General features: G+C 34.2%; 2 protein-coding genes across 5 annotated transcripts in view; one reads left to right on the top strand and one right to left on the bottom strand.

Annotated features, from left to right (window-relative positions):
- Positions 1 to 3495, top strand: part of LOC148275562 (A disintegrin and metalloproteinase with thrombospondin motifs 7-like) — a 50655-nt gene extending 47160 nt beyond the window's left edge. The window contains exon 13 of the mRNA XM_088235529.1: positions 689 to 3495. Coding sequence (XP_088091655.1) covers positions 689 to 972 — 284 coding nt within the window. The 3' untranslated portion in view covers positions 973 to 3495. The remainder of the gene's footprint in view (positions 1 to 688) is intronic.
- A 2442-nt stretch (positions 3496 to 5937) lies between these two features.
- LOC148275564 (G kinase-anchoring protein 1-like) lies at positions 5938 to 25855 on the bottom strand. Of its 4 annotated transcripts, none has more exons than XM_088235526.1 (8): positions 25623 to 25855; positions 24056 to 24237; positions 21996 to 22178; positions 15032 to 15209; positions 14297 to 14409; positions 12335 to 12476; positions 11224 to 11363; positions 5938 to 6469 (listed from the first exon to the last, which is right to left on the bottom strand). In XM_088235526.1, exons 2-8 carry the CDS (start codon positions 24224 to 24226, stop codon positions 6434 to 6436), a joined length of 963 nt encoding a protein of 320 aa, XP_088091652.1. In that variant the 5' UTR covers positions 24227 to 24237; positions 25623 to 25855; the 3' UTR covers positions 5938 to 6433. The 4 variants fall into 4 exon arrangements, with proteins under 4 accessions (XP_088091652.1, XP_088091649.1, XP_088091650.1 ...); XM_088235523.1 differs by having other exon boundaries at positions 25502 to 25634; XM_088235524.1 differs by lacking the exon at positions 5938 to 6469 and adding an exon at positions 9529 to 10381.
- Positions 25856 to 26664: the final 809 nt, after the last annotated feature.

Genomic DNA, 26664 nt, shown 5'->3' on the forward strand with positions numbered 1-26664 from the left:
CCTCATAGAGCTGGGGATATGTTTTTTTTTGGAATATGTATTTTTATATGAATAAATCAAATTAATAAAATATCAAAGAAATAAATTGAAATAAAATAGAACTAAAGAAAATTAAAGCTAGGACTAAAAATACATATATATTTATATCAGTACTACCTCAAGACAAGATCTGGTCTATTTTAGTGATTGTTTAAATCTAGAAAGACACCAAAAAAGTCCAGATCCTGTCTCGAGTTTATGCGACACAATCGGGACATTGGTTCATGCAAGCCATAGTTTGTGCTGTGCAGATCGAAGAACAGTACTTAATGTCTTAAAACCGTGTTTTTTCTTGTTATTTTCTTTTTCACCCTAAAGAAACATTGGCATTTTCACATTAGTCTCAAAAAATGCTGTTACATTTTTTCAAGAAAATCTCAAATGTCATCTTCATGAAGGATAAAGATTAAATATATCACTGTTTGAGAATGACCACGAACAATGTGTCATTAAGCCATCAAGCAGTTAAATCGTGAGGCTAGAATTATCTATTTTTTGGCATAAGAGTTTTTTAAATAATTTATTCCGTATATTAACTCAAAATCAGTTTTTTTTTTAAATTATTACTATTGTATCGTTGATTATCGACCTTTCTAAGGTCGAATTCAGTATTAATTAAATGAAAGTTACATTCATTGTGATTATGCAGGAGCCGTGGACATAGAGCACTGCGTCAGCAACAGCGAGATAGAGAAACCGTCGGAACTGATGCGCGTGTGCAACCCCCGCTCCTGCCGCACTTTCTGGTGGGTGGGGCCCTGGTCCGCGTGCCCCTGCGGGCGGCGCGGGCAGGGGGCGCAGCGCCGGCGCTCCGTGCAGTGCCGCGAGCGCGCCGACAACTCACCACGCAGCGACGCCGACTGCGACCGGGCAACCAAGCCCGCTGCGACCCTGGCCTGCCTTTCCGTGCCCAAGTGCGACACAAGATATTGACGTACCGACCGCAGAACGCAGACACTGTTGCGCGATGCAATCGCATCCCCGGTACACTGCGGTATGTCCTAAATCCATTTTGCAGGAGCGCAAAAACAAACATTGAAAAATGATTGTTGATGTATTAATTAAATTACTCGATGTATATTGACATTGTACTGCCTAATATGTTTCGAGGTGTTTGATCATTCGGCTGTTCAAATATAAGCAGAACACTGTAGCACCATAATGAGGAAGTTCAGTTTTTTTTATTTATTTGTTAATGGGCTATCAAACTAGGGCCAAATTTATCATCTCTATAATTTTTTCTCTCTAAAGATTTGTAATTTAGAAAACTTTGGAGTTTTGGTTGGCCGAAACATCTAAATTACAACGCCTGCAATGTCACGAGTTCGAGTCGGTGAGTTTTTCTGGGATTTAAAAGTAGAACCCTGTACAATTCTAAAAACAAATTATTTTTACCTGCCGAACTTTAAAACACGCTTAACTTAAAAAAACATGGCTACCCCGAAAACAGGAAATCTGTTGCTGATTGCCACAACAACACAACGCCCTTATTGATCGGTTATTGTAAACAAGTGTTCACACGAGCCAGTGACACTTCAAAGTAGTTTATTTTATACATTTTCAAGAAACTTCGCCGTACAATTAAATACCGCATGAATGAAAACATTTTGTACATCCAATTTCCCGTAGCACTGAACTTCCTCATTGCTGCAGTGTTCTTCTCGATTAATTTCAAAGAATACTGAAGTTTGCGGTATACCTCGCTCAAAAAAATCATAGTGCTCTCCTAAGAGAAAAAAATGTACTGCAGCACTACTACTCAAAATGGCAAAATTTAGACCTACGAGTGTACTTCTGGGGGTGTGATTTAATGACTGCATTTAAAAGGGCCATATTTTTGTTTTAAAAATAATGTTTATTTATTATTCTCCCCATCAACTGCCACTTGCGTGTAAAATGCTAATATTATTTTTCAGGACCACTTAGCAATTATAAAAAAATATTTTTATACACATAATAATAAATAGAGAGATTTGTGATCAGAGTAAGAGGTTAAATTATGTCAGCTCTAGCTTGCCTTTTTCTTAGGGCGATTTTTTTGGCTGCACAATTGGAAATGTTAATATCCCAAATCTCATGCGAGATGCAATTATAGTTATGTAATTTAATAATAGTGATAATAGTGCACGAAACTATCAAAGATCAGCCATTGTAGCGTGAATGTATGGATACTTATAGCTGCACCCAAATATCTCTTCAATTACAAATACTCTTAAGGTAACTTAAACAAAACAATCTGATTTTCTTGTTTTTCGACTTTCTTTTGAATATTCAAACTTAATTTTCAATTAGCATATTTTCTCGCACCACCAATTTACCTTGTTTTCACTTTTTCTGCTTCGCACAAATAAATTACTTGTACTTTTTTATAGTAAATATAGGTAAATTCCAATTTTTATATTGCAGAACACACGTTCTGCACAGAAAAAATAGTTCAAGGGAACAGAGCGGTGTTATGACGTTCATGCCCGGCGATGGGAGTTCGATGTAACAGTATTTTGCTAATTTACTACAAATTAGAGTTTCACTTTCTACTTCTACATTTGGCGAGACGCGACCGGCACTCCAGCGGGTCGAATGTTGATTTAGCTTAGACCAAATTGTGAATCAATACGCTGCCATAATATATAAGATGAAACCAAATGATATTAATACTCCGAGGACATTTCCTCCAATTATTCGTACTAAGCTCCGCATTTTGTCGAGAAGAAACTCCAAGTGTAGAGGAATCGCAATGACAACAGTTATACCAAATAGTATTATCGTTCATAAGCTGTTTAGTCAGTTGTCATTTAGTTAGATTTCTGTATGTACCTAATGTGTAGCTCTGTGTGGACGCTGTGGACGGTCCCCCTTGTTCATTTCATAGCGGTAAAAGTTATTTGTATTAGTATACAATTTAGCCAATTAACTGAAGATATTAAACGTACTAATTTACTTTATAAGTATGCAGCTTAAACAATATAAATATATCCCGATTACTAATTACATAACCTCCAATAAAGTAAACGGTGGAAAAGTTCATTTAAGTTTTAAAATTAGCAACTCGAGAGGGTTGAAAATTTTGTACAAAAAAATATTGGAATACATATTCAAGTGAAATCTATCATTATTTTATTTCTTGGTAAACTGTTTTCTGGACTATAATTTGAAACATGTTAATATTATGTTAAAACAATTAGGGAGTATTATCGGCCGCAGGAGCCGGATTCCTCCACCTCGGGCGAGTCCTCCGGTCCCAGAGAAGATTATGGTGTCAGTAAAAAGAGCGTCGAGACTCGGTTTTAAGAGTCTCGGGCCTTTAAGATCTTATTTATAAATAAAGTCTCGGCAACGCAATCAATATTTTGGATTATTATTTAGGGTACAATAGATATTAAGTTCCATTATTTCATATTATTGTGTGAATATTTCATAACTTTTAATTTTTTAAAGAAAATAAATATTTCAACATTATCCGGTTTATTTTACTTTAGAAAACTGCAAAAAGAATGAAAGGAAATAAATAAACGGTATTATTTGTTTTGTATTTATTGATACCTTAACCGAACATTATATAATTATCTTCCGGGAGGATTTACTTCATACTCTGTTCCCGTCTAATGAAATGTGACAAAATATATTCCGAAACTTCTTCTGACTCTGGAAAACCGAACACTTAACTATACCGACGACTATCAATTACGAATTGTTCACTTAAAACAGTGGACAGGGAAACAGTTTTAAAATGTTAAAATATAGCATTTCGCTTAAACAGAAAACATTTGTATGTAATTTCCACTAGCAATAATAAATTATAACAATTATAAGCAGTCTTAGCTAATACAGAATAATATGATACATCGGTGGAATATCACAAATGCCATTTCCAGACAGAGCACAAAACTTTGCGATGAAACAATCTTCTGTTCTCCCGTGACATACTATATGTACGTATCGTCGTAGCGCCGGCAATATCTGTTAGGTAACATTTTAAAAATTGTTTGCGAGAAAAAACCGTTTGTCTTTTGATGAAAACAAAAAGGAAAATTAAGTCATTTTATTTTTTTCTCTTATCTCAATGAGAAATCATCCTTTAAAAAAATAAAGTTCACTGACAGACATCTCCGCCGCAACGACAATATCGAGGCTCCACTGACAGAATGCATTAAGTCATTAAAACAAGTTTCGAGATAATCACATTTAAAGCTTTTTTATTATTTCAAAGTATTATTTCTCCCGCAATTTTATTTTATTTTGATTTTTTTTGAAAGAGTAACCTTTATTCTAGGCATAGCATAAAATTTGAAATCAACATCTTGCGCTTAGGCATATAGGTAATACAGATTTTAAAATATTTTAAATATATAAAGACTGATGCATAATGCATTCTGTCAGTATAGCCTTGATATGTAAAGTACATGTTTGAGATTAAAATGAAATTCTTTTTTAAATCATTTAAAAAATTAAATTCTGACTTCTCTCGGGACATTACAATAACATATCAACAATAATGAGTATTGATGTGTTTCCATTGTTTACTTGTTCAAGTTCAAATCTTCCGTGCATTTCACATTTAAATCAAATAAACTTTAATACATATTTACTATGTTCTAACAATAGAAACTATTTATTTTTCAATTCTACTCGACTGTATTTTTACTAGACTAATGTGTTGCAAATATTTAAAACAGAGTAATATAAATGAAATGTCAAAAATACTGCTTCACTGATTTTACTAACCAAATAATTACACATTTTCCTTATTAGCTTTCAAGAAACTTGGAATGTGCCATAGTGTTCATTTCCGCGTATTGAAGAGTAATTCAGTTTTCACTTTAAACAACATTGAATAGTTACACAATAACATGCAAAGGTTCATTATTATTCATGAAATAAACGGATATACGGATGAGGTTTGATAAAAAAATATACAGAATATTTCAATTTTGAATTTAAATACGCAATTATTGTAAGAGCCTATTTTTTCCTCTAAATTGATATAAATGTTTATAATTAATCTCTCGATCTTCGCCCATTTTGGACGCGTAGTTGGTTTTTGACAAACAAATTCGAGATTATTCAAGAGCAAAATGACGGCGCAGAGGATTATGTAGAATCCGCTGCGGAGAGCCTGCCATGAAGAAAACAGCCATTCACAATTGATATAAATGTTTCTAAGACGGTCTTCGAGAGCATCGATTACTGTTGACATCATCCACAAAATCAAACATAGCTTGCTTGCCCATCGCCCAATCACTATTAGAGAGGTGACAGAGGAAGCTGGTGCCTCATACAGATCGATTATCGCAAATATTTTTTTTTTGGCTCGAGGGACTGCCAAATTCATGCTTGCACCTTGCGACTTGTTTGCAACTTTTTGACGAAAAACCAGACTGCGCTGATGCGCCAGCCACCGTATTCGCCGGTCTTGGCCCCCTGCAATTTTTTCTTGTTCCCAAAGATAAACAGGATCATGAAGGGATGACGTTTCGCGACCATAAAGGAGATAAACACCGTATCGCTGACGGAACTGAAGGCCATACCAAAAAGTAAAATTCCAGAAATGTTTCGAGGACATAAGTGTATTATATCCGATGGTGATTACTTTGAAGGACACAATATTAATACTAAAAAATAAAGTTTTAAAAATTAAACTAACAAATTCTGTGTATTTTTTAATCAAACCTCTTACATACATAAGACACAATGTTTCATAAGCCGAAAGGATAACAACACTCATCACTAAGACAAATCATACTATTTAGTTTGTAATAAATTTTTGACCAAGTTACAAAGTTATCCCAACATACACATGGTTTACAATTGAATTTTGCGCAGTTATTATCAAAACCTAAAAGAAGAATTTTTTAACAGAATGTGGGTAATAATAATTTCAAGAAGATTTTAACAAAAATGTTGTACTCGAGTATTATTTTTATTGCTTGTTCTGCAAAACACATACACACACAGGTTCATGTAAATGTATCCATCGTTAGTCAATACAATAATATTTAGAAACTATAATGTCCCCGTTGGATGTTTTCCTGCCGCCCATTAACTGGTATGTATCTATAATTGCACTGGATAAATTATTATATCCTTTTCAGTTGAGGATTCACACGGTTCACTAAATTATATGACAACGTTGGAAGGTGTGAATTGCCTGTAACGGCAATTACGAAATACTGTTATTTTCTCACTGAATGAATCTATTCTACATTCTATAAATACGGCATAAAATGGAATGCGTCACAAATGCACGAGGGAAAACTTAGTCGGGTGATCGCAAGTAAGTCGGTGTTCGAGTAAGGATGTTTGTAAAGCGATACATTACAGGAAGCTCTCACAATGAATATGTTGTGGTATACAATGGGCTTATCTCTTATTCTTATATAATACATGTCTCGGACTCTCAATTCTCCTTATCAATGGCGGGAGGTCGTTTCTTCTGCAAAACAGTTAAGAATATTAATTTAGCACTAAATCTCCAAAGTAAAGGACCAAGCACTAGTATGGCCTAACTCACATTATGATAATAGTAAACATTATACAGTGAAACCCCAAAATTACCTCCCATCCAATTGAATTTCTAATGTTTTAGAACATTAAAAACCCAGTTTTACATTTTTTTCCTGCAATTAATGTTGGGAGAAATTAGCAAACCGCACTGAAAACTGACAGCCCGAGCGTCTGAAGTTCGTTTCTATCATTATACCAACTTTTTTATAGAAATTTGTAATTTTAAAGACAGTTTAATGTGCATAGCGAACATTTATGGTGGCATTTTCGTGTTTAGGACAACTATAGAGTCTGAAGTTAGTCTCTAATCATTGTACCAACTTATTAATCACAAAAAATTGCAATCCTCACTGAAAACTGACAGCGCAAGAGTCTGAAGTTAGTCTCCATCATTATACTTGTTGGTGAGTTATTTTTTATTTATTTTTGTTGTGTTTTACAGACATTTATATATTTTAAAAGATGCAATAAAAAAATGGTTCAAACATTGCTGCATAATTTTTTGAATAAAAAATCATTTGCTAAATTAATTTTTTTCACTACACTCCATTTACATTTTCCTTGCATTTACTTTTTTTTTGTCAGTCCCTTAAAAAACGTAATTTAGGGGTTTTACTGAATATAATACCAAAAAATACTAAATTCAGTGTTTTCCACTTTTATTTATAATTCTCAACAGTGACCGATATCTTCAGACTGCGGGAAACCAAATAAAATTTCACATAGGTTGAAAGCATAAAATCAATTTTATATCTTTTTTTTTTTTAGAAAAAATAAATATTTTCGTTCTTATGATTTACCCAAATATTTAATTTTGAGGGCCATTTTCAACGAGTTGTAAATAACTCACTATTAGAAAATGGGAATCGAGTTGGGGTAGAGTGGGATTCGAACCACAGACCTTTGGTCCGTAAGTCCGAGACACTAGCCCTGTGGTCCTGTGACCACAACCCGATCTAAATATCATTTGAGTTTATTACCTTACGGTATTATTCTTTGCCGCTTTCACTTGTATTTAATATAAGAGTTTGTTTAGCCTCCCGCCGGTCTGACAATGTGAGTCACGACAAAACCCAGCCACTGATGAAATCAGTTTTTTTAATTACAATTAAAATGAAGTTCCACCAAGAAATGTGGGTAGAGAAAAGCAAATAGATGATGACAATAGCTATATTGGCCGTTATAAGCAGAAAGGCAGATTTTTGTCAAAAATCACTACGTTCTGTAAAAAATTCCAAACCATTTGATATATGGCAATGAGAAGTGAAAAAATATTTCATTACAAAAACAATGTAATGTTTTTTAAAGTTTTTTAAGCAATAACACAATATCTAGAAATGATAAGCAAAAATTCCGTGCTGTATTTATGCTTTAGAAACAATTGACATACTGTGTTTTTACTTATAATTAATTAGAGGTTTATTTTATTAACACAAAGTTGATAAAAAGTAAAAAGTGTCATATCTCAAAGTATGACTTGAAAATTACTGCCTTTTTGCTTATGACGGCCGTATGCTGGACAAATGGAGAAACATTAAATGTAATAATATAAATGTGAGGGGTGCCGTATAAAAATATACTACAAGAGCAAAAATAGTAATGCAACATAAACAAAATTAGGCATCCACAAATATATTTGATAACATCAAACTATGGTGAAATAATTCAAAGCGTGGTTTGGCAACTTTCCTAGATTACAAAAACAAACCAAAAAAATGTATAAACATGCATTATTCATTACAAGGGTGAATTTGTATGTTTACGAGAATATAAAACTACAAAACATTATAAATGCACATAACTCATATTCACACTTCTCATTTCTTCAGTAGAAAAAGTAACATTGGGTAAGTTAGACTTAAACAAAGCGAAACTCTCAAAATATACTAAAATTATTATTTTAAGCTTCTTACAAAATTCATAAACTTTCCCAAATCTGCAAACTCAAATAAGATATTAAATATTTGACTACCATTTTATGCACTGGCCGCTGTCGTGTAAGTTGTTTAATTAAATGATAAAAAATTAATACAGAGTAAATACAACTACGTTAAGATATAAACAGTGCGTCCGAATGTTTAATAACCCTATCGAGTTGTTTTTCATAATCATTAATATGGACATAAAAATATTTCAGTTGGAGAGTTCTAAATTTTAAAAAATTATAATTGTAAATATTGCATTTCTTATCGAGTTGTTTTGTGAACGGGAAAATATTAGAAAATCATAATGCCAATAAAATAAACAAGCTTAAGTATTTTTATGTTTAAAAGATCAATGGAAAAGTAATTTCAAATTAAAAATCCTCTAAACAATTTCATATTTTAGAGAGGAAAAAAACTTGTTCAATGAGCTGTTTTAAATTTAATTCAAATAAGCACAAAACCGAAGGGGTTAAAAATATATTACATAATACGTATTTTCTAATGATATATAAATCTCAAGTAATATATCGTCGGCGTGCTGATAAAACCATCTAAATGACAAGGTTTTCTGTTGAAAACCAATAATTCCATTCACCAAATTTTTAAATTTCGAAATCTGATCTACGAAACATTTTAAGAAACTAAGATGGTTTCACAGACACATATCCTGTCCAAAACATGAAAAAAGAGGCCCGGAAAAGACTTTTGTCGAGTCAAACATTCAAATTGATTTTTCTCAGTACAGGCAATAATGCATTTAGAGGCTTTTATCCATATAATTATAATGGTCCAGAAGCATACGCGCATCTAATTGAAGCCGACTAAACTACTCATACACGAGTAGTTTTACATTTTGGCCATTAGTTACGCTTAGTACCAAATTGCCGATTTAAATTCAACTATGCCGTACTGTGTCATTTTAAGGGTCAAAATACTGCTGGGATCAAAAGGCAATAGGGTGGGATCACATTTCATGTGCAAGTAGCGAATTCACAAATAATAGTATAAAAGATTGTTCATTAAACAAGGTGGACATTTTGTTAGTATTGCCAGGGTAGTTGAATTTTTTATCCGGCTTTCAATTAATAAGCCTTAGTATAATATTAAACAGTATTAATTACTAAATGATTATTTAACTTTTTTTTTTACATTAATTTGCCTAATAAAAGTACCAACTTTTTTTTATAGTCAAGTCAGTAAAATATTTTTTGTCGTAAAACAAAACATAACACAAAATTATCATATATTTGTGTTATGATAATATATCGCTCGCGGTCCAGCAACATTACGCAGCCACTTCACTCATGCGCACACGCGCAGGCAGGATGTTAGGCAGGGGGGGCATTTGGCAGGTTTTTTGACACAGTACAGTACGATGTGTGCAAACTTGATTCTAGGCCCTTTTTGGTATATTATTATTCTATAGTTTTATCCTTAAAGTAACAACACGCCTCTGGCTAATAGAGTCGCCCATACGGAGAAAAACCATTCTATGATTATTAACCACGAAGTTAGCTACAGATTACAGCGATACAAGGGGCCGTAGGTACTCGGGTCGAGAATTGCAAGTGCAAATCGAAACCATCCATTACATGTTTGTTGTTCAATAGAATAGAGCTAAAGGGCTTCTCTAGTGAACTATTACTCCCGAGGTTTTACCAGTATACCGACGATATTTGCATAGAACAGTTCAACAGTTTAGAAGTGCAACAGTAAATAAATAACTACACACAACAATGGAGGGAATATTAAAATCTTACAGAAATAAAGTAAAGTTACGGGACAAAGTAACGGTATACGCTAATATCACATCACACAGATCCACATATATTATGTACATGTTGTGTACAGTACGGAGGATTTTAGGAAGCCGTCTTGGGATGGAAGGTGACTTTTTTAATCTTCGTAGCCAAACGCTGAAACAAATCTACAGTGAGACACATCAAGAAGCGCATACAAACACATGCACATACCTACACACGCACATATATGGGGGTGCGCGGTAAACTAGCGAGTGTGCGGTGAATCACAAACTCAACACACATGTTGGGAATTACATCTATTTTCATCCTGATTCTATTATTCTTCATTATGAATTTGCTATTGATAGAGAAAAATAATAATTTTGAAAAAACGAAATAGCTCAAGTGTGATATTTAAATGTCTATTTAAAATCAAAAAATTGTACTGTAATTGCATTCCATCAACTGTAAATATTGTATTAGACTGTGAAAAAAAAACAGCATACTGTAAAAAACACATATATATGCCTATATCGTCGAGATCGTAGAACAACAAGGCATGTGATTTTCTTCAACTTTACGTGAGTTTGAATTTTTTTTGGCACTTCATGTCACAAATTGATAAGCACAACAGTATACCATTTGATACTTGGGTAAGTTATATTTATATTTAATTTTCAAACCTGAAAAAAAATTACTTCGTAAAACGTTTTCAATATCAAATATAGAAGAAAAGTCATTGTCCCATTTTTCGCACATCCGTCGTTGTTCTAAGATTCCAACGATATACGTATTAAAATATTTTCTCCACCTTTCAATAAACATTATTTTTTTGCATCAGTGCTGTTTTTTAGTTTATTCCTCATTAAAAAGATATATTTATTACATAACTCTATCTATATGGAAATAAGTCTATATTATTGAAACGTGCGTGCAAAAATATATGGAGAAATCGTAAGAACCACACAAATGAATTTAGAAAGTACACGGTGAAACAATAAAATAAAGTAGCGTACCTTGTCCTGGCGGTTCCCACAGGAGCAGCGGGACCGTTCCTGTTGGAGTGTGGCGTTGAGGGCGGCCACTTCAGCATTCAGTTCCGCCTGCACCTCGCGCAAGTTTTCCGTCTCCACGAGAACTTGGGCTTTATCCTTCACTGCAGCGACAGAACACCAAACCTCATTACATATATGTATCATTTTAAATCAATGACCATAGTTAAAAATTCTCATCATTACATTTGTTATGTTTAACCTTGTCGGAAATCGAACCCAGGTTTGGAAACACGGTAGGAAAACGTGTTAAAATCTCCCCACACCTTGCTGTTTCTGGCATTATTCATTAATCTAACGTCAGTAGTGCATAGGGCGCTCCTTTGGTAAGACGCTCAGTCCTCTGTTCGGGTGCCCGTCATGAAACAACAAATTATGTCTACCCTGTCAGGAATCAAACCCGGAACCTCAAAAATGGAGGACTTATCTCCGCTCGATTTCCTTGTTTAAGATTTTCACCCGGTAGCAGCCATCGAGTCGAAAACATTCCTCCGGGGTTCTGCTTCTATTTCAGACAGAATTGTATTCTTCACCCGCCTGCACGGAGAAAAATTAAAATATCACTTTAAAGAATTAAAAAACAACTCTAACACTGACTTATCACCGCCTTCTTAGAAAAGTCAATTTATAGGACAAGGCGAATTCAGCCTGATACGTAACAGTTCATAGACAATGGGAGTTTAGTACAAAGTTGTTTTATATTTATTTAAAAAATACTCTTGACTACTGAGAAGGTTTCGGACCATAAATGGAGGGCAGTCTCTCGAACATTTTTGACTCGACGTATTTAGTTCTGCAACTACAACTCTTCTCCCAGTCTCCTTTACATTGCGGAACAAAAACCAAACATTTAAAATAAGTCATTAATAATCGATTAATCGCAATAAAATACACACACAGAGTACTTTTGGCAACAATCATTAAATTAAATAATAAATTATCCCCGCAGTCGGGGAAAAGTACTAAGGAAAACATTGCATATTGCTCCAAAAGTGGAGAATGCCATCTTTGTTTTAACACACCCCATATGGTGGAATTTCATCTGAACACTACATAGTTTATTGGTTGTCCTCACTCTCTCCCTGGCCGATGATGTTGCAGAGTTTCTTGTTTCTGGTCTTGACCTTGAGCAGCTCGGCCCTCAGGGTGTCCAGCTCGGCCCGCAGCGCCCCCGTCTCGGCCCGGGACTCGTCCAGGGCGGCGCGCAGCTGGGACCCCTGTGCGGAAAGACGATACAGGGTTTGCGTACAAATTATTACAACCCTCTTCGATACGATAGTTTCCGTCTCGGAATCTTCAGTCCAAAGAAATCAACTCGCAAAGAATATTTTTTTCTTTCTGCCAATCTACAATCGATCTTAGACCGTAAGTGGGGTTTATAAATGATTTATTTAGTAAGAGAGGGGAGTGATAAGGTGACTACCTATTGGAAAATCCAGAACACTGGTGCGATTGAGACGCCTAACATCTCCACTCACATCTAGTGCTCACAAACACCGGCGGCCTCCGTGGTGTAGTGGTCAAGACGCTTGACTCACGCACGGAAGGTTCCGAGTTCGATTCCCGGTGAGAACACAAAAATTCAAATGTGATTTTTCTCAAGCCTGGGTGCTCTGTGATGTGATTCGCCACTGTAATTAGGCCTCCTGGCCTGTTGTGGTGCAAAAAAAAAAAAATGTAAAAAAATTATTTTTTTTAATGTAAAGCTGCCGGCCAAATTATCCATGTGGTTATCGAGACTTTGCTGGCACACTAGAGGCACTAGAGGCACTTGTAAATACTTTTGTACTCCGGTCTTCCTAGCAAACTAGAAGACATTCGCTATGGCTCGCACTACCATATTTCGAAAACGTTGTAATACTTCAATACTGGAGTGACTCGTTGTGCCCCACAATTGTAGTCGGTAGGTCCACACCGGTTTGAATATTATTTGAGAGAATAAAAATTCGGAAAATTAGCTACACGATTTCTCACTCGAGAGTTCTAGTATTTGACCAACTTCTTATTCACTTTTCTGATCTGTGTAGTATAGGAATTACGCTTTAGGTGCCAGCCCCCCGGAGTCCGCAGCTGAGAAATATTGCAGTCAAAACCACATCAACCGAAATAAATATTCCAAATTAATCTTGCCAGAAATCAAACCCGGAACCTCGGGTGTGGTAAGCAAATCGCACTCCCAGAAGTACACTGTCGTAAGCCTAAATTTGGTTGTTTTGAGTTATAAATGCAGTTTAACCACATTTTTTTATCTTTCTTAGAAGAACAGAGATATACCACAAACTTCAGTATTCTTTGAAATCAATTTGTTGAAATATCGAAAAGAACACTCAGTGCATTAACTGTGATGCTACAGTGTTATTCTCATATTTCAACGAGCAAATGATACTCGGCATTATAATGTCAGCATACATTCTACAGGCATTAATAAACTTCAAAAGTGGCCCATTTAGACATACCACAATCTAGGGGACACTGCGTAATCCACAAACCACCAGATCACTTTTATATTATTTCCATTTATGTAAATACTAACTACAAACTGTTCAAATAACTTTTTTACTTTGATTTTAATTTTTAAACTACTTTAATTTGTTTTTTTCCTTCTTTTTTGTACTTGAAAAAATAAAAATAGTTAATTGATAAACTTAAATATAATGACTATTATATGGAAACTTCACTGGTCCATTAAAGTCTAACAGTGTATACTATAAATCTATGTAATTGTACTATAAGTTTCCTGAATAAAAGAAAATAAAAAAATATATATTAAAGAATTGCGAGGCAGACACACAAGACATATATATACGAGGGTCCACAAAAATGCGTTGAAAAATCTGGTGATTATGTTGCAAAATAGTTAAGAAATTAAGCTTTCCAATGATGTATTTTTTAGTTCAAATAAAAAATGCCTTAAAACTGAAAAATATTTGAGAACCTTATTTTTTACACAACCCTCGTACATTATAGGTTTTGGAGTATAATTTTGGTTGCTATTGTTTAGTTATTCTACATAAAGTGGAGAGTTTGTTATAGTAACCTGTATTTCCTCATTGGAAGGGGGCACTCTCTCCTCGCGCAGTTCCGGGGAGGGTTCCGCCCCCCCGCAGCACCCCGGGGGCCCTGGGGGGCTGTACACATCCACTGCACTCACTACAGCGCCCAACAAACAGACCATTCTTTACAAACAGATACTAAATTTATTTTCAAATACAACTGGCTCACAAAATTTCCACAAATTTAAAAAAAAACTGAGTTCAGAAGGCACGTTCAGTGGCGGATCGGCTGTTCTTAAAGAACGCTTCGACGAAAAACGCGTTACTGCCGAGGTGACAAACAAAACTTTAGGACCTCCCCTTTCGACTGAGACCAACCCCGCCCTTCTACGACCACCCCTCAAGGCTTGGCGCCAAATACAAATCAGCAAAGTTAGCTGCCGCACCCTGTAGATTGAAATACATTTTTACAATCGATGATACTCGTAATATTTAAATTTGATGTGCTTTTTCAAAAGAGACTAACTCTTGTGATTAAAAAGTGGCGTAGCACTTTTTTTTTATTATCAAAATCGTGTGTAAAAAATAATAATACGACAACAGAGGGTGCTATCAAAAATAAATAAATATAAAACACTTTTTTAACATGTCATACGAAGGGGTGACGACAAACGGCATCTAAATCTAGTCTGCAGGTTCTACCGATCGTTCATATTGCCGATGCGATCATAGGAGCAGAATCAGGAAAGTAGTAATGCTATTTTAGGAAGGATACTGACCGATGACTTCTTGGGGTGGGCAGGGCGGAGGCTGCGGGGGCTGCGGGGGCTGCGGTCGCGCCTTCTTCTGTTTCTTGGTGGCAGCGGGCGGTGCCCTCTCCCCGTCTGCCGGGGGATCCTTGTTTAGTTTTAAAACTTTCTTCTGTGCCTCAAACTCCATTTTTGATAGTAATAAGGCCTGAAACATATTATGTACGCATTAGGTATAAATAATAATAATATTTGCTTGATTTATATAGCGACATTTTTGTGAAAAATCACTTCAAAGCGCCTTTCATTGGGTGTTAACATAAGTTGGGTCTGTGTTTATCAAAATGAAAAGAACAACAAATGAATCAATAATGTATTCTCAGTGTTGGTTTACTCCTTTATTCCCTCGACTGAATGCGAACAGAGGGAGGTGTCGAAAATGCCTACTTTGATTTAATTAAAATTTCATTTTGAAGGCTAAATAATGTATTTATTATATAAATAAAAGACGAGTGATACTTTAATCCACAAATTTGGAATATCCAGTGACCGGTTTCATCGCTTTCGCGACATCTTCGAGACTGGTATCTTTATTAAGGAGTTCAATGTATTTATAAAAAAAAGAGGTAAGGATAGAAAATTCAAAATCATATGAAAGTAAATGAAATAAAGTCATTTTTAACTTAAGGATCATTATCAAAAAAATTTCGGGTTAACTAATGAGTTGATATAATGCTATTTTAATGAGTTTAAGTATTTTATTTTTAGTGTCCCATCCTTCGTGAGTGTGATTTTTGTCAATTATGATTTCTGAAAAACAAAGGGTAAAAGGTCATTAGTAAAAATATATTACAATGGGTAAAGTAAAGTAAAGATTCAAGTATCACTCGTCTTTTATTTATATAATAAATTACAATGAACTTCCATCAAGAATTTTCACTTACAAACTTAAATGTTTTAAATAATATATGTTAACGTAAAAAAAAACAATATTTTGTATGGCAGAAAATTTTCTTTCAAATGACGTATAACCTTTAAATTTTAAATTTACTTTAGGTGCTCATTTTTAAATTTGTAAAAAACAGACACAACTTATGTTAACACCTAATACACTATAGCTAAGCTAAGACTGCATGGTATTTATTTATTCATTCAAAAATTACCCTCGTTTACATATTCATGAACTTTTAGGCGATGGCTTTTAAAGACTGTGCCTGTGTTAAGCCATAATAATTCATAATAAAAAATACATACTTAAATTAATTAAATTATAATAGCATGTGATGCAATAGAATAATAATCGAGAAAAACAAAGAAAAAATAATAAAATTCCATAAAAGATAATGCAAAAAAATAATCAGATATACACATTTAAATATAAATTAAGTTACACACAAGATACAGGGTGTTCTTTAAACCCTGTCACATCCGAAACTACGATGATCAGTATAGGCAAGAAGACATAATAGCATATTTAAAAAAATATTTAAATCAATTTTTTTTTTTTAAATAAAATATTTAAAAAAACAAATGGTTGCTTACTTCTGCAGGGGATAAGTGAGGGGAGCGCAGCGCAGTGTCAGACTCCCCCCTTCCCCCTCCTCGTTTCACCCCTGCAGAAGTAAGCAACCATTTGCTTTTTTTGATGTTTTTTTTTTTAAATTTCATTTGTTCTAAAAAAATATTTTAATGTGCCAATATGTCTTCTTGCTCATATTGATCATCGTGGTTTCGGATGTGACAGGGTTTAAAGAACATCCTGTATATTACTTATTTTTCCACGTAGTCGCCTTCCCATTCCGTGCAGGTTGTAAGTCATAACACAAGCTTTTTGATGCCCTCCTCATAGAACTATCCCGCCTTCTCCTTCGTCCACTTCGAGACCTCTTGTTTCACCTCCTCATCGGTTAGATTTTTTTTTCCACCCATGTGAGTCTTCAGGAAGGTGAAAAGATGAAAATCTGAAGGCGCCAAGTCAGGGGAGTACACATTAGTTTGTCAACATTCCCCTTCATTTGTTTTGAATTGCTCTATTGAGCTTTTGTAGGGACTCTCGGTATCGTGCTGCAGTAATCGTCTCCTCCTGAGGCAAAAAATCATTCAAAATTATCCCTTTTCAGTCCCAAAACATGGATCCCATGATTTTTTTGGCCAAAATTAGGGTTTTGAATTTTTTGGCAGGTGAGGAACTAGTGTGCCACCACTTAGATGACCGTCTTTTTGTCTCAGAGGTGTAATGAGCCACCCATGTTTCATCACCAGTCACAAAGGAGCTCAGAAAATACTCACCTTCCAATTCAAATCGCTCAAGGAACTCGCGAGCGCTAGCGACCCGAGTGATGCTCTGTCAATTGTTTTGGGACCCATCTTGAGCACAATTTTCGATATTCCAGCGTTTCTGTAATTGTTTCGTATGACAGGACAGAGATCTGGACATTTGTGGAAACATCTCAGATATTTCATCTACTGTCAATCGGCGGTCTTCATGAACAGCTTTGTTGACTTTTTGCACCAACTCATTGGTCAAAATTGAAGGTCTTCCACTCCTTTGCTCGCCATGAATATTTCTTCTTCCTTCATTAAACTCACGACACCACTAAAATAAGTTTGTTTGGTTCATAGCACCTTCGCCAAAAACAGTTTTGATCTGTGCAAAAATTTAAGTCGGAGTTTTTCCTTCCGCGAAAAGGAACCTTATGACAGCGTGCACCTCACACTTGGCGGGATTTTTTATTGACACCTTTCACAGAAACAAATACTACGAGGCAAGTTTTGGTACTAACGAAGGTCGCCGGTGCTCGTTGTGTTCAAGAGACCTCCCACTACCAATCAGTGTTGCCAACTTTTGGGAAAAAATACTCACGGCACGAAAGCCAAACGGTACTCTTACTTTCTGTATATGCCTCGTATATAATCAAATATACAAAATAATAGTATCATTGAAATCAATAGAAAATAATACAAAACATAATTGAAATGATAATTGAGATTGGTTTCTAAAAATTCACTCTATTTTATAGTAAAAAATTAAAGTAATAAATAATATGCCAAATAATAGTGAGTACTAAATGAAATAATACAAAAATAAATAACGAAAAAACATAAAAATATCAAGAAATATAATTCTGAAAGGAAAGCAAATTGGTCAATTTTCGCTAATCTCGAACATTAAAAAGATTGACAACCTCGTCCCCATCGATGTGCATTAGCCAATTGCAAACATTTTTCTTAAATACATTGGCACTTTCGGAGTTCTTTATGGCTGCCGGAAGATGATTAAAAAATTTAGCAGCCAAGAAGGAAAAGTTTCTTTGAGCGGAAGTGAAATTTCAGCTGAGATCTGAATTGACTGGGACTGTCGATGATTGGCAAGTGCGAAGGCAATCGGTTCCGCGCAGAGGAGCTGGCGACAGAAAAACCGAAATCTCCGAACCTAGTGTTTGCGCAGCGCCGGAGTTTGACAACTTTTCCTCTCCGGAATCAAATGCTTACCTGAAAGTAGATTTTCTTTGATATGTATTTTCCATAATACAGAGATCCGATAGGTATCTAGGCGCCATTTCATGAGGGGATTTGAATACTGTCCAGCAAAGCGTATATTTTTATTTCAGTACTTATAAAAAAATCTTATGTGTAACAGAATCCAATGGCTATCTCTATACTAATTGAAAGGATTTTTTTTTTAGTTACATAACAAAAAAGAAAAGTTTATTTTTCAGATTTGATAATAAAAACAACAAGTCTTTAAAAAGGGTCTTTCACCTTTAACATTATTACAACAGAGATAGAGAAAATTTTCGAGAAGGGAAATATGGAAGTCTAGACATTTCCAGTCCTTGTCTACAAACATTTGGACAAACTCAAAATATATTTTTTGATGTTTTTTTTATGAATTTTAGGATACTCTTATACTTCTTATTGGTTTCTAACCAGTTATATTATATTTTCAATTGTTTTAATAGTTTAAAACGTAATAATTTTACACTCGAGTTTGTATTAACATTTATATGGCTTCAAGGTCTCCGATGCCATAAAAAAAACTTAACTTTAATTTTTAAAAAAATTATACACGGGAATAGGGTATTATCACCCGGGAGGAATATCGGATTTAACACATTGTACATATAAAGGATTTCTCAAAGACTCCTTTAGTGTTTATAAAAGCTCTAATAATCAATAATTTCATTCATAAATTTCGTTTACTATTTTCAACATCTCTGAAAAGCGTTTCTATTAGGTTGGTAATAAATTCGATCATCCAAACCCACCCAACAGTACACCACGAATCGTGCATTTGTTTTAAATGTTGGTAATCCGAATAGAAATTGAAACGACGCGTATTGCTCTCTATGATTTTTTCCCCTTCTCTAGCCAACCTTGAAATAAATGGCGACCGTAAAATGGGGCGACATTTAAATCGTAAGGCGACTTTGATCAGCGGATATATTGTTTATATTTATCTCTATAACTACTGATCATTAATAAATTTCGGTCAATTTTAACTGTTTTTTTAATGGTAATACGGAATACGATTTAAATGAAATTGTTATATAACTTTATTTAAAGTGAGATTTCAAGAAGTTTGAAGTGGAATCGTCAAGATATATTTTATTTTTTTTAAATTTAGTAATAGACTTTTTTTAATGATACAAGTAATTTCGTAATTTGCATTGTCTCGACATTACTGGTACTTATATCACTGAGTGTCCATTATTATGATTGTTTTAATATTTTAATTTTTATTTAACGAATAATAAGAAATTTTCTAAAATGAGCTGAAATTGATCATTTTATATACATCTTTTTTTTTAGAGCGACATGATTCGAACTTATTAATAAAAGTTTTGAAACAGGGCCTACAAAAAAATATTTTGCTCAAATACTAAGAAAAGCTGTTACAAAAATTCGGGCTGCTTCCAACCATTACAAAATATTATTTGAAACACTATACAATGAATAATATAAAGTTAAACATCCTTCAAATCATTTAAGCCAGTTTTCCAGAACAGAAAGAAAATTTTATTTACCAAAATGTGAGGACTGGGGATTTTCCCTTAACATACGGGATTTCAGAATATAAATAAAAATATATTATGACTCAAATGAACGAGTCTTAAAGATTTTCTTTTAAAGGTGAGCAAATAAATGTGAAGCTTCGTTCTCGAATGATAACGGTGAAGTTATTCATCTTGTAAATCAGATAATTGTTACGAAATGCTTGTAAAAAAACCTCATACACCTCAATTGCACTTCTTGTGAAATTTTGTCAAACATTGTTGAATATGGCCAATATTAATTTCCTAAGTATGTTTCACGTCTTTGTAAGAAACAGATAAACAGATACAATAATTGCTTTCCTGGAATAAAGTAATGGATTCTAATTCATTCGGTAAAATAAATGTTTTCAAAGCTGTGAAAGATAAGTTTTCACCAAATAAAAAGAACACAATAACCTCTTATTCTGTTTCGATAATAATGTCAGTCAATGAACAAATTCCTATACACAATAATACATTCATTAACTGATAATTTTATTCCATCAAAAAGCAAGGTATATTATGTTATCTTTATCAATTATCTAAAATATTTCTTAAATACATTTTTTTAATCACCATAATATTTTTCTTGATTTATATTTTAATCTTGATTTATATTTCGATTATTATTTTTGGGTATATTTAAAAATTCCATTTTTCGGTTTACAATAATTAGAAAAATAATTTTTGTTTTATGTGGAATTAAAGTATATTATTTTTAATTATTTCACGAGATTCGACTTAAACGCTTATTATTACTTATTACACGCCTAATCATAATTTGCTGATACCTGAGTGTTTTTTTTTGCAAGTAATTTACAATCGGAGGATGGATAATATAATTAAAAAAGAAGTGAAAAGTTATATTTATAATTCTTTTTTGTGTAGCACTGACTTAAAACACCGTTTTTTTTTATTAATTTATATGTTATACTAAAAATATTAACCGATTAAAAATAAAATAAACAAATTATTGTAAAACGTCACTCCCCATTTTATACTCAAGAATTGTTTTTTTTTTACGTAAAGCGAAACGTTAATGTAAATATATGTATTAAATTAATATAAAATTGTATTTAGTAGTAATGTTGTATACTTATATTTTTTATCTAAATAAAGTAAAAAATAAAATGAAATGTTCAAAACAAACGCATAAAATCATGATGTATCAAAGCGACCCCACTCCGAAGGGTTGACTTTGATCACAAACTTTTTATAATTTTCTCGCTCACACAACATAATATTTTCTCATTTAAAAAATAAGAATTTTAATTTTTCTTTTACGAAGGTTTGAAGTTCGAAACTGAACAAAGTCACCCCATTCCACTTACTCTACTCGAATCATAAATTTTTACGTAAAAACTATCTTCGCATACGATGACGTCAAACTTGGTGACGTCATGAATTGTCTGTTTTTATTTATATTCAAATGACTAGACTTTAATCCTTTATATCTCCCTTATTTCTTAACGGATTTTAATAAGAGTAGTACCGATTGTCTTGTGATTTTTCAAATTAATTTATTAGCTAATAAAAAAAAAACATGATAATAGCCCATTGGCCGTGCTAATAATGCGTAGGGTTTATATTTCCATCTACATCTGGGCCGCAATTACAAACCTTCACCAGTACATACCGAGACAGTATATTTAACTCTTCTACTATTCGTACCGAGGATGGTATGGCAAATTTCCACCTACGGACACGTCGATGCACGTTTTCATTATGTCATCTCAGATGTCATGATCGAATTCAACCAAAAAGTAACGTTGAAACTTTACTCTGCATTCAATGTTATGGCTATAATTCAATGCTATAATTAAGGTGTTATTTTTCATATTTAAAATAGGCTTCTGTTATCAAAGTGTTCACTTCAAAATGATTAAAAATTTGGTTCGTATAGACAATTCACGATAAGTAGAATAAAATACAAAGGATTCACATAATCACCGGCTAACCTGTTGCATGTCATCCTGGAAGTTCCCATCCAGCATTAGGCTGTCTCTCTCCTTCCACTCTTCCCACTGGGCGTTATTCCCCGGAGTTCTCCTCTTCTTCTTCACTTGCCATCCGGCATCCCCCGCCCCAGGCCCCGCCCCCGTCCCCTCAGGAGCGGGCGGCGGGCTCATTTTACTGTGGCTCTGCAATAAGATTTTTTCATGATAAAAACACTAATAAAAACATTTTTTTAAATGAAGTAATTTTGTAAAATAGTAAAACCCAGCAGTCAAAGTAACAGGAAAATATCCTCTCTGAACATTATTTCGGTAATGTAAAAGATTTGAATATTTAAAGATATTATCATTCCCCTCTCCACACCTAATAGTGCATAGGCTACTGCATCGGTTCGTCAAATGCAGCGTAGTTTGATCGTCTGTTACGTAAAGGTAAGGTCATCGGTCTTACGCTTCAGGAGTCAGTCCAGGGACAATGAAGAATTAGTTCAGAAAACTAATATTTCATATCCATATCCTGTCAAGAATCGAACTCAGGATCTCAAGAATGATAGGCAAACATGTCAACCACTACAAAATGAAGCAATATTACCTCCACTAGACCTTGGTCAGAATTTTTACCTGAGAACAGCTATCGAGTAAAAAAAACACTCATCCAGGATTCTGGTTTTATCTCACACACAGAACTGTATTCTTCATCCGCCCGGACACAGAGAGTACAAATATACTTCTAAGTAAAAACATCGCTCCTCCCACTACTCTACGTCTACCGCGAAACATAATATATTTCTTCACTTCTCCATTCTACCACAGCCAAGCTTAGATAGCAGGTATGAAGGCTGCCAGATATTATTCCTATTAGAGATGGTAAAAAACTGAACAGTTATTCTTCCGAAACAGTTACATAAAAAAATTAAGCTGTTCTAGCAGTTTAAAGCAGCGTAGGTAAAACCGTGATCATCTACTATGAAAACGAAAAATTTGTTAGGGTATGTGAAACTACTTTAAAGTAACAATTTAATTTATTTTTTAGAATTGTTTCGGCAGTTGCCATTATTCAGCAGCCTAAGCTGTGTATACAGTTATTAAAAACTGTTTCATGAAACAGTTTAATTTGTGAAATGGTAACTGTTACTGCAACTCCTTTTAGGTAACCGAAACGCCCATCTCCAATAGGCAGGCAATAGGGTATTTTCACAAGTCGGGAATAACATAAAAAATAAAATATATATTTAGAGTGGATTTTTACCATTCTAATGATATAATAAATAACTTTCAATGTTAAATTTTATTATAATGAATAACCACAAAGTTAGTGCTTCAAATATAAACTTTATATTAAACTATCAATGTATTAAAAACCAGTTTTCATTTATAATTTTCGGGTTTAAAAATGAGCACATACAAAACGACTAGCAGTTGGCATCACGTCATTTTGATGTCACGCATTATAACCGCCGACCGCGCTAATAAACATTGCGTACAAGTTTGACGCCAAAATGTCATAGGTGCCGATTGTCTTACTAGGCGTGAAACGTCTCATCATAATTTTACGCTAATTTAAAAATAATAAGAAAATGGGAAAAGATCCTATTCCTACTCCCTTACTACAGAACTGTACAGGTGTTCTTTAAACCCTGTCACATCGGAAACCACGATGATCAGTATGAGCAAGAAGACATATTGCTACATTAAAATAAATTTTTAGAATGAATATATACATATTTTTTTTAGTGTAAAAAAAAACAAATGGATGCTTATTTCTGCAGGGGAGAAACGGGGAGGGGAGAGGGGGAAGTCTGATATACTGCTAACGGCGCGGCCGCGCCCCCCTCGCTTCTCCTCTACAGAAGTAAGAAACCATTTGTTTTTTAAAATATTTTATTTAAAAAAAAATTATGTATATTTTTTTTTAAATTTGATTCATTGTAAAAATTCTTTTTGCGTGCCAATATGTCTTCTTACCCATACTGATCATCGTGGTTTCGGATATGACAGGGTTTAAAGAACACCCTGTATAATAAATAACTGTATTCCAATACTACTATTAAAGAATCCTTCACCTTTAGGGATTTGGTACTCTTCTTCTTGGTATCGGGAATCTCTACCTTAGTGCTGGAGACAATCTCGGCTTCCTTCCTCGCCTGGAGCTTCATGCTCTTAGCTTTAGCCGCCATAAAGTCATCCTCTACAATCTTCAGTTTGGCAAAACGAGAAGGAACTACGCAAGCCATTGTCAATTTATCTGCAACATATCATTTGTAATTGGAACCTGCGATATGCAAATGCATAAATATGCGAATCATCAATTTGTTAAATATATATAAATAGAGTGTCATAAACATCACTTAAAAATTAAATTTATAAAACAAAGTGGGGGAAGTCAGCTAACGAACGCTGGGTCTCTCAGTCTTCTCCGGCCATCCGCAGTGTGAGGACGGGCGTTTCTGGGGAAGTTGTTTCGGGACCTTGCGCGAAAGTCAAAATGCAGCGCTCGGTAGAGCATAGGATGGCGATCAAGTTTTGCGTCAAACTTAGCAAGACTGCCGCGGAAACTGTTCAAACGATCGAGGCGGCCTTTAAAGAAGATGCTCCGTCTGATTGGCACAAGGTCAGCATCCCCTCGCCCCAAAAGAGGCAGGATGAGCAGATCCAAAATCAAGACAATGCTCATCGCGTTCGTTCCCAGATATTTAATGTAGTCAACTGGTTTTAAAATCTGGCACGAACAATTAATATCAAAGGACTGGTCCATCGGGAGTCTGTACCACCCGGTACACCTGTGAAAGCAAAATTTTCCGTCAAACTACTAAAACGACTGAAACACAGGATTCAACGCAGACGACTGGAAGTTGCGTCGCCACAACGCGCCGGCCCTGCCTGGCCAAAGCGGGGGTTCCCGCTGATTCTGATTTCCCAGCCCCCCTACAGCCTGGACCCGGCTCCCCAGACTTCTTTGTGTTTACACGAAATTTCGAAAAGGGAAATCCAGTGGAGATATGTCCTCGGGAACACGTTTATATCGGCGCTTGAAAACTTTGCCATATTATTGTGCAATATTATATTCTTCATATTGTATCTAGATGTAAGTACTTATTTATTATTTATTATTAGAATCAGAATTCTAGTTAGGTGGTCGAAATTCTAAAATTAGAAATACAATATGCACTGCTTGACAGTTATCTGTATCTGTAATCTGTGATGGTTTTGTTGTTTCTTATTTTTATCTTTCACTGAAGCGTTAAGTATAAATGTTTCAGTCCTAGAAACAAATATTTAAACATATTTTTTTTTTTTTCTTTCAATTTCAATCCCAACACAAGCCTTCAAAATAATCTTCTGTTTCGTTTAACAATTCCAAAAGGTAAAAAGTATATCTAGGTATAACGGAAAACATAATATTTCCAAAACTTGACACTCAAAAAATATGGAGGACAAAATGAGAAATTTTCATAATAGTTATATATTATTCGAAATAAAAACAAGAATGACTAATGAAAAAACAATACCAAAAATTAATATGATCATATCCAGAACACAACACAATACCGCAACTATTTTACCCATTCTTTGTTGCTATTCCTTCAAAGTAAACCTTACAGATAAAACGAAACCAACATAGGAACATACCTATGCAACAATAAACCAAAGAACTATTTTGCCGTAAAAATAATCCCGGCTTAATTAAATAAAGAATCGCACGAACTTAAACAGACGTGTACAAGTACGTGTTCTATTTCCGAATGCTAAGCGAAAATTTAAAAAAACGTATAGCCGGCGGACTGCAATCTTAAATATGTATATTTCTATTTCAGATAATTTTTCCAAACATCGACAGATTTGACTTAACAATAAACAAAAGCACGGTCAGAGACAATGTAGAACTATATAACCACAGACTACAGATATCTACTATAAAAAGTTCAGTACTACGCACAGTATTACTTTGGAGCAATCTAGAGGGACAAAAGTAATTTTAGGTTCAGACAATTATAACTTATATAAATAATTATGTATTTTATTATAACTCATATAAATAATTATGTATAAATGAAACTCATTTATGGCTCAAAAAAATATTATTATCTGAAATAAATTGCTCCAGTAAGATCAACATATCAGAATTATGAGAATGGTGGTAGTTTTTTTTGTAATGATGATATATATGGATCTGAAGACACCATCAGGTAGAGAAACAAGTCATAATTCTTTCTTACTCTAGATTTCTTGCAGGTATTGTACTGCCTGACCCTCTTTATGTGCTTGTTTTTTGCCTCTGATGCTTCTCCCAATATCTGCCATATAGGTATTTAAAAGTTTTTCACAATTAACGTTCCTTGTGTCAAAATTTTATGTAAGGTTGCTGGCATATTGTACCAGTCGTAAAGATATTTATAGAGCATCTTTGTCTTTTTACAATATTTTTCGAATTTTTATCGTTAATTTCATATCCGGAAGCCAAAGAAGGAAGAATAATATTTTTTCTGTAAATCAGTGTTTCGTCTAATCCTATTATCTTGGGAATTGACTGGTGATCGTGAAAAAAGCGTCGAACAGTTTTGCCATTATTGCTTTTGCCATATCCAGTGGTAGGTTTATCTATTACGAGTCCTACACCTTTCAAATATTTTTTAAAAATAAAACCTTTTCTTTTCTTCACAGTTCTTTGTCA

Source organism: Micrasema longulum, unplaced genomic scaffold (genome assembly GCF_059751315.1).
Source record: "Micrasema longulum isolate JH-2025_06_02 unplaced genomic scaffold, ASM5975131v1 h1tg001385l, whole genome shotgun sequence".
Classification (NCBI taxonomy): Eukaryota; Metazoa; Arthropoda; class Insecta; order Trichoptera; family Brachycentridae; genus Micrasema; species Micrasema longulum.

Coding starts and splice junctions, on each gene's coding strand:
- LOC148275564 (XM_088235525.1), bottom strand. CDS start 25,559: ATGGGTAAAATAGTTGCGGTATTGTGTTGTGTTCTGGATATGATCATA. Junction 11,364..12,334: donor CATCATCGGCCAGGGAGAGA/GTGAGGACAACC, acceptor CTGTCGCTGCAG/TGAAGGATAAAGCCCAAGTT. Junction 10,382..11,223: donor GTGGGAACCGCCAGGACAAG/GTACGCTACTTT, acceptor GATTTGTTTCAG/CGTTTGGCTACGAAGATTAA.